Raw genomic sequence first — 15,160 nt, 5'->3', positions numbered from 1 at the left:
CAAATGGTTTAACCAATGAGACATAACAGAAATCGTAATTGCTATTCGTCTCAGGGTAGCAAATGGCTTTGGTGTTTGTTTGGTTCATTGCACAGCGTGCGCCTTCTTTGCATGGGCCGACGTGCATGTTGAATTAATTCAACATTGAGCTGAGACGGCTGCATTACAGCCGCACGGCACTCCTGTGTGAATGGCTGCGCTGGTAATCTCATTCAACACTGAAGTGCGATTGAATTTGTGCTACAGGCTGATGCATTCTTTGCTATTTTTATATATCTATATCTCTCTATATATCTACACCAGTTTTTTTTCTCTATGTAATGAAAACAAAACTGGGCCAAGAACACGTCCTTGAGGAACATCATATTAAACGCAAAGAACCAGTATTGTATTCACAAGTCTCTTGTGCTGTTAGGCTGATTTTTAAAGAGAAGATATTACCTTTAAATGTCTTAAAATATCTAAGATGTAGAACACACAGCGCTCTGCTGCTGTTACTTTAAACTTTTCCCAGGTTCTATCTCTGTAGCTCAGTCATGTGACATACAGCACCTTTGTGCAAGGGATTGTTGGTTAGAATAGCCAAAAAAAGGCAGGCTGGCTTGCTATGACAATCACCCAGAAGCAGAAAAACATCCTGGTACCTTTGCATGAACCATAGGTTCCTGTTCCGAGACCAACTCCACCCAAATTCGAAAGTTGCTATCATTAACTAATTAGCCAATTTGCTCAGTTCAGATGCAGTGCAGCTGGGTTTAAGCTTGTAGAGGTCAGCTCATGCATACTTATGATACAGCATAGAATTCAAATGGCTCACTGCTACACTGTCATTGCTTATTAAAATATTTATAGGTCAGAGACACTATTAATGTAATGACTTGTCTGCTGCGTAGGCCTGGTACAAAACCATGGGGAGGCATCTCATTCTTAACTGAAGCTGTTTTTCTGGACACATCCAAGCTTGGAAAGGTCTCATCTATCTGGTTGTTTGCTGTGGTAAACTACTTATACCACTTTGTAGGTTCAGCTTAAAAAGAAGCAAACAAAGCAATGGCTGCAGAGGTAGTAGCTTAATTTTTTCCCCCACATACAGTAAGGCATTCTGCCTCGATACCTTTCATTTGAACAGCTTAGCAACCTGTCGAAACAGTTTTCGAAGCTTCCAATCTTGGCAACAGCGCATCCCATCTGCTCCGCCTCACTTTTAATGGGATTCATCTGTGTGATCACATTCACAGAAACTCTGCAGGGCGTGTGACTTTTTTTTTTTTGTTCACGAGTGGAATTTCTAATCACAGCCAAGTGGGGTCAGTCTTGTTGAATCTCATCAAACCGGAGCGCTCCATGTATTTTACAGCAGCTGCTGGCAGCAGAACCTCCTGTGATCTCAGCTCACCTTGAAGTGGACCGTTCTCCCTGTCCTCTACACTGCGTGTCCCACACATAATCATCCAACATGAAATTTTAAAAGAAGAACATCTCAGGCTACCACAAATTACCATTTGGTAGCTGTCTCGGTTAATATGTGGAGGCCCGTGTTGGGCAGCTTGTTAGGAAACGGAGCGACTTTGATCGATTGCTCTGCTTTCACTCATGTAGAAAATTAAGAAAGGCCGAACACCTTAAAACAAGGCCAAAAGCATTCTCAAGGGACATGGGAGAGTTTAAATACGTCTTTCATTGTACTCGTGCCTTTTGTTTATAACTTTCTCTCAGCGCCAGGTGCTCTAAGGTGATCCGTCCATGTCAGTACAAGGCAAATGTGAAGTAAAGCACCTGTTTACTCTGGTAAAATCTTTCTTCTGCCTTTTTTTACACATTGGTGTGTTTATTTATGAGCCTAAGAATCACTCTACCACCAACTTCAAGTTTTTCTGTAATCATTCTGTTTACTCTCTGGAGCCACCACGCTGATGAAACTGCCACAGACGTTTTTCCCACATGCTCTGCAAGCGCTCTGTATTGGCTCAGACGAGTGTGTAGGGGGTGGTGCTGTTGGTGGGGATGTCTTTGATAAGGATTTGAGACATGTTTAGGCTGCTTATACATGCCTGTATAGATGCTGAGGATGTGTGCGAATGTGGGTCGATGATGGGTTCATACCCTGAAGTTTGAATTTAGATGAGACCCCTTATCAAAGACCAGACTCTGTACCTTTCTGATGTTTTTCTTTCTCTCTCTCTCTCTCGATCCCATCCCAACTCCACTCCGCTGCTTTCCTTCTACTGTCACCATTACAGCGACTTATATTTTAATGCTTCATCTGCCTTTTTTTTTTTTTTTTTTTTTTACTATCTCTGCTTTCTTCTCTGCGATGACTGTGAGAGAAGAAGTAAAAGAGGGCAGCTTCCCCTGACACTGCATGAGGATGTGAGCAGAATAGCTTTAGCCATCACCACACAGACTCACCTTACTCTGGTGCTGTTAAGCCTCCAGTACAAAGCACACAGCTCTGTGGCCACATGGTCCCTTATCCACGCACACAGACATACACATAGACATACTCGGTAAACAAGAAAACAGCCTTCCTTCCAAATGTTGGTTTGCTCCTGGTCCTCCTTAAATTAATCTTTCTGCCTCTCTCATTATTCCTGATAGCCTCTGTCAATATTTTCACAATAATGTCTGAGCAGCTGATTCTAAAATGTAGAAGTGCATTATGTGCTGCTTTAATAAGACGCTACTCCCGCATGACTAAAACGGAACACACCAGCATCTATTATCTCTAACCAGAAGCTTTATAGATTCAACATACATGCTTGAATTGCATTCTGGTGGGCATTTAGCCACTAACAGGAAATAACAAATTGAAACAGAAGTGTGTAAACAACAGTGAGCATCCCAGAAAGCTGGACTGGAAATAATCAGGTCTATTTACCACTTTTATTTAGAATTGCTGGACTGTCTTCAAGTTGTTGTATTATATTTATATCCTTTGTGGAAAGACCCAACAATGTGCTGTTTTGTAAGACTTTAATGCTCCATTTAAATAATTTTATTTTTTACAAAAATGACAACATGGGCTGCAAATAACAACACTATGAAAGCTGAGGAGAGATGTTTAGCTTATAGACATAGTTTTTCTGTTTTATCTGTTGGATAAAAACCCTCTCCTCCCCCTTTTATCTGCCCCTAGATTTATATTACGGAGATTCACTCTTGCTCTGATTCTATGAAAACACATCAATGAGCCTCACAGTCACAAGGTCGCATGTTTTTTTTCTTGTAAGCATGCACTTTCTAGATAAGCATGCACTTTCTAGGTAATATAAGCTGCTGTAAACACTATTAATCCACAGCTGAAAGTAGTCTCCTGTAAATCCACTGTTTACCTATTTGTGAGCCATTTGTGTAAAGGTACAGCCATTTTTGGAAATTGTGGGAAGATTTTGTCTTTTCATGAGAGTAGCTGTCACATAGAAAAACTCATGATGCTACCACGTGTTGCTGTAGCAACATCCAAAACACTGCAGTATCCATTAACATGCATTAATCACAAGGGAAGTATAGGGATATCATTTGGTCTTCACTCTCCCCTCCTCAGCTACTCTAATGTTCTTTTATGTTCAATATTTTGATGTTGCCTTTGAAAACCAAAATCCCGACTTCCAAAACTGTTCTTTTCGGTGTTTTCTTTCTTTGTTTGTTTATCTTTTTGAAAGCAGATTAGCAGACTGCATGCTGATTACAGATGGAGCCAAATTAAAATCTGCAGCTCATGCATTATGGTCCTGGTGTGCATGTTGTCACACTGGGGAGAACAATTTGTGTGTGAGTGTGTGTTTGTGGGTGCTGGTTTGAGTAATGACTCAGCATAAGATAAAACACCTTCAGCCATATAAATCACCGGACACATCTGCACTGTATGTTAGCAGAGAATCAGCACACTTTCTCATAATTTCTATGAAGTGATCATGTAGGTCGAAGCAGCTTTACAGTGAAGCTTCTAAAGGGAGGAAGGAACAAACGTGCATATAAAACTCTAAAAAAAAAGGGTCTATAAACAGACGCAGAGTAGCTATTTCTCCCTTCTTCCTGTCTTTATAATAAGCCAGTCTCACCATGACTTGACTCCTGGTCTGCTCTTAACTGTATCAGTGTCACAGATATGAGATGAGAGTGATATCGATCTTCTTGTAATTCAGGAAACACTCATGCAATGTATCGTCTTATAACTTCCTGTCTACATGGAAAGTGGGGAAGTGGAGCTTTGTCTTGTCATCTGCTGCTTTTGAACACGCCACACATGCATTTAAACCTCTGTAATATAAAGTGTATCACTATCTCTGTCTTCATTACCATCAGGGATTTCCTTCTGATCCTTTCGAGCGCCCACAGCAGTGCCGCTTGAAGCCTGGATATACAGTATTTTAAAGAAATTGACTTGTAGCATCTGACTAAATGTTAGCTTATCTAGCTCCTGCCTTAGCGCCTACCAGCATGTGAAATCTATGTGCTTACTGATAAACTCTTTGTTTGAGTGGCAGCATTGTGTTAAGGAGAAGAAGGACAAATTAATTTATCTTCAATGGAACAGATTTGGACACATTTTGGAACTCTGTATTGATTCTCTTTAGGATTTCAGACAGAAAAACAGTTCTTCCTCATGTGCTGTTATCTCTTCGTTTGTTGTTTCCTTGCCAGCTGCTGTTAACCCCTTCTTTTTTCCCATCTTGCTTCTTTGGCTGATATTCTGGGTCATTCTTTAAAGTGAATTATTAGTCATTGTTTGGGGTATGGAAAACTAACAATCTACTGGCACAGCAACCCTCTCAAATATACAAAAATGTGTTATTTTGACTTTATGACTTTCTGCATTATCATATTCTGAATAATCTCATATCCTGTTATGCAGATATAAAAGCTGGGATGTGCTGATATAACTGTGTCTCATATTATGGCCCTCCTTTTTGAGTGATGGGCTTCAGGATCCATTGAAGCTTGGTTTCCATGGTTTCCGGGATTGTCCGTGCCACATACGAAAACAGAAGTGTGGAAGAAAAGGATAGTGGATACACATAAAAAGTACATCTGAACAGCAGCGGTTTCATTAACAGCCTCAGGTCTATTAAGTATGATTTGCAGATGATGACAGATGTGTTGTCCAAAGGTCAACACGCACATTCAAATAACCATATATCCACTAAACTCTAAAGACTTTCATTATGTCAGAGTTGTCTCCTAACCTTCTGCTGGGGCTCTGTTTACTGTGTGAAGTGGATACTTCACAGACCCCCTCAAAAATCAGCACTTTGGTGTCATTAGAGGACAGGCTGGAAGGACGACCTCCACATGGTCACATTGGAATAATGATCTGTAAATTAGCAACTCCTTCACATTCTTCCTGTGTCATTCTTCCTCTCAGCTCCAGAATGTTCTGTTTAATAGTCGCTTATTACGGCTAAGTTAGGGGAATTCAGAATCAACAGCTTCAAAGTAATTTCTGCTTATCACCGCGCCCTGTGGTGACCGCACAGTGTGACTTTAAATTGTGATTGTGATTGTTATCATGCTCTCTGCGGAACACAGTTTAGACAGAGAGAACACACTGGTGGCATTGTAACCTCTGCAAGCATCGACTCAGACACAGGCTGCCTTTTGTGGCGAGATTTGGGACTCAGAAGGGTTTGGACTTGATAATATTGAATTTTTTTAAGAAGATGACTTGTTCTTGTTAACATAGTTTATTATTTTAACCTTTTAACACTGGAATAGCTTTATAAGGTGCAAACTTTCACAGTCCACTTTTAGAAATTAAATACAATTATATAAAAAAACAAAGCAGCAGCAGGCAGATGGAAGAGTAATGAATATTTTATTAGAGCCTATATAAGGAACTGCAGCTATGAACAAAAATAATGTTAACCTTTGCAGTAGTTGTATATGAAACATTCCTGTAGCTGCTGCAGTTTGCAACAATATTGCATAGAATTTAAAATAAGGACATTAGGATAAATCTTCTCCAAGATGGCGCTGTCTCAGGCGACAGCTAGTAGATGCAGCTCCCGGAATTGTGCTATACTTTTTTAACTTTTAGTGTCTAGTGTGTTTGTGTCTACTTTCATTCTTGTTTTGTCTCTACTTGGTTTTTACACCCAGCTAAGTATAGATACATCATCTCAGATGCACTTCAAACTTATCAGTTTTCTGTATATTTATGTTCATTTGTCTGCTGCTATGTGTGTGGATGTATGTGTATATTGTACACTGCTCAAATAAATAAAGGGAACACTAAAACAACACATCCTAGATCTCAATGAATGAAATATTCCAGCTGAAAATCTTCATACATTACACAGTGGAAAATTCAGAACAAAACATGAAAATGATCAATGTAAATCTGAATTATTATCCCATGGCCATCAGTCAGCTCCTGGACAGTCTGTGGTGCAACGTGGCGTTGGTGGATGGAACGAGACATGATGTCCCAGATGTGCTGGATTGGATTCAGGTCTGGGGAACGGGCAGGCCGGTCCATAGCATCAATGCCTTCATCATGCAGGAAGTGCTGACACACTTCAGCCACATGAGGCCTAGCATTGCCATGCATCAGAAGGAACCCAGGGGCCACTGCACCAGCATATGGTCTCACAATGGGTCTGATGTTGCAGGCAGCAGAATGTTCTCCACGGCGTCTCCAGACTCTGTCACATGTGCTCAGTGTGAACCTGCTCTCATCCGTGAAGAGCACAGGGCGGCAATGGCAAATCTGCCAATCTTGGTGTTCTCTGGCAAATGCAGATTGCCCTGCATGGTGTTGGGCTGTAAGAACAAGCCCCACTTGTGGATGTCGGGCCCTCATACCACCCTCATGGAGTCAACATGCATATTAGTGTCCTGCTGCAGGTCATGTTGCAGGGCTCTGGCAGTGCTCCTCCTGCTCCTTCTTGCACAAAGGAGAAGGTAGCGGTCCTGCTGCTGAGTTGTTCCCCTCCATCATGGCTGTTGCCTCTCTCCTGGTATCTCCTCCATGCTCTGGACACTGTGCTGACAGACACAGCAAACTTTCTTGCCACAACTCTCATTGATGTGCCATCCTGGATGAGCTGCACTACCTGAGCAGCTTGTGTGGGTTGTAGACACCGCCTCATGCTACCTCTAGGGGTGAGAGCAGTGACAAAATGCAAAAGTGATCAAACATCAGCAGAAAGGATGAGAGCAGAGAGATGGTCTGTGGTCAGCACCTGCAGAACCTCTCCTTTATAGGGCTGTCTTGATAACTGCCTCATTTCCACCTGTTGTCTGTTCCATTTGCACAACAGCAGCTGAAACTGATTCACAGTCAGTGTTGATCCTAACTTGACAGGCTGATTTCACAGAAGTGTGACTGACTTGGAGTTACATTGTGTTCTTTAAGTGTTCCTTTTATTTTTTTGAGTTGTGTATTCATTGTACTTTTGAAATATATATATAACTTAATTTATAATATAGTAAATCTTAATCTTGTATATATTATATAGTATAATTTTACAAACTAGAACTGCAGCACATTAGACATCATCATATTACCATTATTGTCTAATATGTAGTGGAAACTTTCAGAATGTTGGATTTGCCTTAAGTCAGTTTTTATAGTAAACACATTTTTTTAAAAGCATCAATTATTTCTAGACATTTTCTGCATTTAACATTATCTATTTTTAATAGTGCCGCTTATCTTTTTAGGATACACTGCTCTAAATCTAGGACTAAAACAACTCCTCATGCTAATAAACCTATTGTTTAATTTATAATACTCAACCAAAAGCAGATTTTCTATGATTAAAGTGAATTAAAACAGTAGAGAGAGATTGCACTGTTGATGATCAGGCCTTTTTGGACAGAAAGCGTTGTTTCTCTATAACCTCAACAAAAAAACTGTGTGTACATTTCAACACTAGTGGAAGTATGGATCATTGGTTAATACTTTGTGTTGTCATCATAACAAAGACAGCCCAGTGATATTGTTAGCAGCAGCTCGAGCCTGAAAGGCCCCGGAGGACCTGTATGAATCTGCTGCAGCTCCTCTTTAGCACCGAGTCCCTCATCTTATCCACAAGCATTCTCCAATAAGATGAATGATTTTATTCCACTGCTGACACTTCACTGTGATGTTATTGCCTGGAACAGAACAAAACCTCCCTGCTGGCTGCTAAAAACTGACAGCAACATTATATTGCTGAATTCTCAAAAATAATAATAAAAAAACCAACTCAGACACAGACATGATTTACTGTAATTTTCTTGGTTCCATCGTGTTGCATTAATCTGGTATCAAATTCATTTTTTAATTCTTGAATCCCCCTGGTAGAATTTTCTAATTATATCAGTTGTGCTTGAATAAGCAGAGGTCTTTGAGACTCGTGACTTGGGAGGAGATTTTATTGAATCCAATGCAATGCAATCTACCTGCTAATAAAACACTTGTAACAAAAGCTGCAGGAGCCACAAAACACACCCTGGATTCTTGATAATCACATTCTGGCACTCCCCAGCATTCTGTCTGTCACTTAGGGAATGTTAGAATGCTGCGTTCTGCAATCCTCTGCGGTCGCACTGTCCGTTTATTTATGCTCAGATTAAGGATTAGGCTTTCAAAATGCTTAACTGTGATGCTATTTCAATTGAATGCTTAAAGGCACCGAAACTCCTTTAAACTAAATGGTTCAGTGAATCTGCATTCAGAGGATGTAAACTAATAATGCTATGCAATTAGATTACTTTGATTCATTTTAATGCCAGTAGGTGGCCACTTTTTCTTCTCTTCCTCCCTCTCCCTTCTTTTCCTCCCCTGCAATTTTCCGCCTTACTCCCCACCTCCATTCCTTTATTCTCCCCGTCCTTTTTTTTCTTCTTTCCTTTGTTCTCCTGCTGCCACTCGGTTGGGTGGCACTCTATATGGTCCCGTGCAGTACAGCTCCGGTCTCATTAATCCAGCTCTCATGGCAAACTGGTCCCCGGGGAGAGAGTCGGAGCACACTTTTTAAAAAGTGCCCTGTCACACTCTGGAACATCATTTGCATTTAGGTTAAAACCAGCTGGGACGTCTAAATCTTATTTATGGGCAGAGGGAACTCCCTCTTCACTGCGGCATGAGGGCATCAGTTATTGTCAGGCCAAATCTTGTTATGCTCTCTTGGTTTGTAAACAGGTTATAATCTATATAAGGGTTGTGGCTATTATCCAACATGCAAGTGCTTCCTCTGCCAGTAATCAGTGTAATGGGCTGTCTGACAAAGATGGTGCACACTCACACAGTGTGAGGTGAAGTGCTGTATTCTAATCTTATGCATGTACAGCGTGTGCACAAAATATTAATGCTGTCTTCTCTTAGCATGAATAGTTTAAGCTAGGTAAGTGCTTGAATAGATGGTGCACAGGCAGGGAGTTGTCCATTTCAAACAGTGAACACCTACTGAACACCAGCAGCTCGGCGAGGCTGCACTTAGTTGCAAGAACTAGATACGAATGTCAGCAAACCAAGATGTTCATAATGACAGTCCCAATATAGTGAGTTTTAAAAGAGGCATATTTTTTCATTATTTTCGCATGGATTGTTTATAAACAAAAATCTTGATTAAAAAAAACCTCCTGTGCCTACTAAATCCAATATGTCCCATGATGATCCTGGTGACCTATTGGAGTCGTGTGAATAAGTGCATTGTCATGCCATTGCTAGTGCCATCGCCTGTAAATAAAGATGGATGACCGTTCAGCAATGTCCCCCTTTGGCTGAGAGGCTCTAGCCGTCACCATGTTGGCAAGGTGTTAGTCCATCTAACTCCTAATTAATTGAAATATGAGCAAAACATGTGGAGCAGAGATGGATGCAGTGATCTCAGATGGTACCTGTCTGTTAATTAAAGCAGTGTCACCTTGAATAAGTAAAACTTCAGTCCTTAGTGTAAAACAGATGAAGCCATAGATTATCAGCTGTGGAGGACACTGTTTGGTGTCTACTCAGACGTATCACCATGGTAACTATGACAGTGGAGAGTGAAGGGTGACAGCTGAGAGTATTTATGTAATGTGGCATCTAAAAAAAAAAAAAATGCTTGTGACCCCAAACTCTATGTACAAGGCCAACATCCACTTGAAAACCCTCACTGAAAGTTAATACACAACACACTCCTCTGCTTGGCTGACATTCAGAATAATTCACTTTGTGTTGACTGTAAAATGTCTTTTAATTGTCCATATAAATATGTTTTATGAACTCAGCAGACTGTTACAGCACATGACCTCCCTCCTTCGCAGGTTAACAGTTTTTGACATATATGCAAATTGTTGTAAGCAAAAGATCGGAGCCAGCCCGCCTGGCTTCCTGACTGATTGGCTCTGCGTTCACGTCCTTGTTCCTCATCCTGTCTTCCATCGTGGCTGATTGGACAGCTGCCCCTCTGTTCTCCAATCAAGCTGCAGCCGTCACTGCAGCTGTGATTTCACTGTAATTGAATTTGGTTTCTTATAGGGTTGTATAGCAGTTTTTAATCAGATGTTATACGCAACAGGCAGCGTATATCTGTACATGATGAACATTATCTCTATTGGAGGACACCAATAATGTTTACAGACGTCAAGGGTACATATTCATATGTGGATTGTTAATTTTTCTACGGTTTTTTTGAACCGTATCTTTAAATAGTGGACCTCTCACACATGGATAGCTGGGACAGGCCCCAGCCCCCTGTGACTCTGCACAGCAGGACAAAGCGGGTTCAGATTATGGATGGATGTATGTCTTAACAAGCTCCCAATTTCCCATAATGAAATTCTTCCTACCTAATGAAGTCTTTCATACAACCAGCTTCCATCTTGGAGGAAATTGCCACTCTGATTTAACCCTGCAATCAGTGTCTGCTTAAATGAACTTGTTGTTTTAAATTGATTCTACCTTGGTGTGCAGATCTTTATGATTTTTGTCATTGTTTCCAAGCATTAAGTGGACATCTGATGCAAATGAGACCCACGCTGTGCAGGTGCAAAGGTGATGGAACTTAATATGTAGCTACTGCTGGAGTTTTGCACCTCGTGTAAAAACCCTGTGTTCAGCAGGAAAGTTAATGCTTGCAGCTACATCTAATGCAGTAATCAGTGTTATTAGTACTGCATAGGAAGTATTGGGTTTTACCTGTTTTTATTTATAGATCTCAACTGTGACAAGTGGGTTTTATGTTGTGACAGCTTTCAGAGGGTTTTAATGCTCACCCTCCCTGTTGTTCCCATTCTACTTCTCATCTCCTGTGCTAGCGCAAGTGCCTTAGCTAACCGCCTGAGTCGCTCTCTTTTCTTTTGATCAGGCCTAATCCTCATTATTATTTACTGACCGTGATTTCTGCTTGCAACTACTGCTGCTCTCGCTGCACAAATAAACCAGCACACACTGTAGTATGGACTTTGATCAATCATGGACTAGTCTCTAATGAAGCGTGTCTCTTCAGTGTCCCCCCCTCCCCTCCTGCCACCACCATGTCTTTCTGCTCTGTGTTGTGCTTATACTTGCTGTTTGTGACATCTGTGTGTATAAAATGAGCTTTAAATTATTCGACACTTCCATGCCAGCGCAGCTAGCCTAATATATTTGGATAATAGACTTGTGTACTGTGCTGGGTCATGCTACCAATTAGTGTAATAGTCTGTTTTAGTGGCTGTGGTTTCCAAAGTAATCCATAAGCAGTGTAAGGATGCACACAGTGCGCTGTACTTTAAAACGACATTAAAGATGACTTGATGTGCAAATTCCTAATAAGAACTTTAAAAGGGAATAATGGCCACAGACAGCAATAATGAAAACTGCAACACAAAAACACTTAAGATGATTAACAGATTAGCATTTAAGACTTTAAAAGAACTCATATCTGTAAGCCATGGTTCTTTATAGATCGACTTTTTTGTGATTTATTTTTAAAAAAGTCTTTGCAGACATTGCATTTAACATAAAAAGGAATTCATTTCAGGCTTTAGCTAATAAACTCATTATACTAAGTGCTTCCACGTTTAAATATTTTCTTCTTCACTTTACTCTAATTCTCTAAAACAAATGGGACTTAAACTGCCTCTGCATAATGACAGCCGAGCTGCCAATCAGACAACGCACGGAGCAATGTCATTGGTCAAAAGCATCCTCCAATCAGAAGGAGGAAAACAAACCGCGTGCAGGAGGGGAAGGGCCTGCCCACTGCCACACTGTAACCGACTGTCAGGCAGCTAGTCCGTTCAGTTTAATTGTACAAATCATAACAACACAAACAGTGAAGGGAAGACATGACTTATACACACGGCAGTGTAAAGTTATGCTTATGTTTGCTCTTCTTTGGATGCTGTTTGAATGATAGGACTGACACAGCTTGGCTTTCATGTGCTGTTAGCATAAAATAGCTCGGTCGCTAGTGCTAGCTATGTGGTGCGTATTTTTGTTAGCTGCTTGGTATTGGCCATGAGTTTTTCATGTCGGCAGAAACAGTCTTTCAGGTTGTTAGCCGAGCTTCTTTCTGTTAAAATGTATTAAAGGTTTAAAGGTATTAAAAAATAAAATAAAAAGAAGAACTGGGCTAAAAAAGAAGGTTGTAGAGTGTAGAGTCTGCACAGAGTAATACACCGACAGAACCATTGCTTTGCCTGCTATTATTGTAACGCAGATGGAAAATGAAAATCTTGTCAAGAATATAAAGTGTATTTAATATATCCACAGACACTATTGGAGTTGGAGCGAGAATTCAGTGTGAACTTAGAGTGATCTCTGTTTCAATTTGTCTTCCAGTACCTCTCATAACTTATGAGCCTGATGCATCTTCGCTACTCTTCACACTTACATAACAGAAAATCACCCATAAAGCTCAGTCATGCATTTGTAATGTTTTCCATTCCTGCACCCTGTGTGTGTGTTTTGCCGTACATCACTAATATTGCAAACGGCTAGGAGTGGAATTTATTGTCCAGAGACTAGAGGTGTGACACAAAATACAATGTTTCTCATGCACCACTGCTTCCATAAAATCAATGTTTTCCCATCTTCATCTCTCATGTTTAATCATTGTATTTTTTTTGTTATGTCCTAAAACAGTGCAGCTGGTTTATACGGGTACTGAAGTACATCTCATCAATGTGATTCATTGGTAAAGAATGAATTACTGTATTACGGCCCTGTTAAAACTATGTAATCTGAATGTGCAGTACATAAGTGACCATGAGTGCCAATACATGGACAGTGTCTGCCAAGAATTCTGTTCTACATCAGCAGATAGCTTCTCATTAAGCGCTGCTTGTTTGTGTCTGACAGAGATCTCTGGGAACTCAGAGGACATCCCTCTGGTGCGCTGGCGGCAGCAGTGGCTGGAGAATGGCACTCTGCTCTTCCACATCCACCACCAGGATGGCAGCCTGAACCTCCCAGAGCCGACCGAAATCCCTTCCAATGATTCTACAAAGGAAGAACTCCGCATCCTGCACATTTCTGTCATGGTAAAAACCTTTTCAGTTCTTACTGTGGGTGTTTACAGAGGAGGCTAAATTGGAAACTCTTACGATGTCTGATGTAACACTTTTGACACGGAGCTTGAAAACTTTTTTAATTGGAGAAAATCACTCATTTGCAAAATGAAAATGGCGAAGGGAAGTAATTGTCCTTCTTTATTTCCCTGTTTTTTTATGTCATTAAGATAGATGTGTATTATTTCAGTGTGGTTGAGTTATTTTCCCTGAAGCTTAAATATCCTCACAGACATTATCTCTCAGATAACATGTCCTTGTTTTTGTTTCCTTGTCTCTTCCGAACGAAACAGCTGACTGCACTGATTCTTTGTTTTTATGACTAGAGGTTCTAGGGAGCAGATAAATCCTGCAGATGTCTGTGAAGGCCTGTTTCAGAGCCAAAATACTTTCATTTACAAAACATCTCAGGGTCTAACAGTTCGCTCTATGATATAACAACTCCCCTTTTGTCCTATTGAACAAATATGCTGCCTGATGTATATTGAACACATGTTGAGTGCATGGTATGCACTCTAACCTGCTTTTTGGTGGCCTGCCACAGGGCATGGATGTGTTGTACTTGGATGTGTTACAGCTGTAAGCACGTGGCAGGATGTCTGTATTGAAGCATGTGGTAATTAATATATAAAGACAGAAGCATACGGTGCTGTAGACCAAAATTATAAGTTGTAGATTTTAGGTTGCAGAATGTAGATTTTTGCATGCCTTCGCCGTAGCGAACCTTATCTGCTATGTCGGCAGACTCGGAAATGAATCCTTAGATCTCATGGCTTCCTCCTCTTGCCTGAGGAAATGTATATTTATTAGATCATAGATATGCCACACCTTTTCCCAGTACCCTTTTCCAGCCCAAAGACATTACAATCGCGCCGTGATGGATGATATGTATTTTCAGACATTGAAAGCATATTATAGCTGCATACACAAATGATTAGTCAGCTTGAGGAGAATCTTGCCAGCAGCTACATCTGCTCAACGGAGGCAGGGAGCTGTACTTTCAACACCCGCTGACTGTCAGCGACCTTCAGACCTTCATATAATGACAAATAACTGACCTTGACTTTCCCCTGCATGTTTTGCATGTATTAGCAAACATAAAGTCGATCAACTGGGCGCACAGGCTTGAGCGATGACAACATTTTTATGTGGAAATGAGATGGCCAGTGTGAAGGTTACATCTTTGATTTTTTTCCCCACTAATCTCACATATTTTACTCCCTGCTCTATCTGCATTTCACATCCCATCAACCTCAGGTCTGTGTCTTTGTGCTCCCTGCTCTACTAATTCCTCATGCTGAAAGAGCTGCGGCAGCAGTGCTGCCACCAGGGTGTTTTCATGAAGGTGTGGGTAGAGAAGGATTAGCATGCAGATATGAGCAGACCGTGACAACAGATGGAAGCGGTGTTGCCACTGCGCTGCCCAGGCCCCACTGCAGCTTGCCACCCGGCTGGAGGCCCCGACCTATAAAACCAAAGCTGTGTCACTTGTTCAGCTCCTTGTGGATACAAAGAAGGTCCTGTGAAGGCAGCTTTATGGGCTTTTTAGCTCAAGCACGCACCTGTGACTGGACCTCTTTCAGTTGTAGGTCACAGGAGACTGCAGGACAGCAGCACACAGCACAGTCAGGGAGATGTGTGGAAAAGGATCCCAGCTGTGAATGTCTTAATTGGCTCTCAGTGAAGTCTCAGG

At 41.1% G+C, this 15,160-nt stretch overlaps 1 protein-coding gene across 1 annotated transcript in view; it reads left to right on the top strand.

Moving 5' to 3' along the window:
- The window catches only part of astn1 (astrotactin 1), a 305,771-nt gene that overhangs the window by 50,704 nt on the left and 239,907 nt on the right, over positions 1-15,160 (top strand). The window contains exon 2 of the mRNA XM_028427538.1: positions 13,259-13,440. Within this exon, the coding sequence (XP_028283339.1) occupies positions 13,259-13,440 (182 nt within the window). The remainder of the gene's footprint in view (positions 1-13,258; positions 13,441-15,160) is intronic.

The sequence above is a fragment of the Parambassis ranga genome, chromosome 17 (assembly GCF_900634625.1).
Source record: "Parambassis ranga chromosome 17, fParRan2.1, whole genome shotgun sequence".
In the NCBI taxonomy this organism is placed as follows: Eukaryota; Metazoa; Chordata; class Actinopteri; family Ambassidae; genus Parambassis; species Parambassis ranga.
This window is presented reverse-complemented; position numbering and strand designations above follow the sequence as displayed.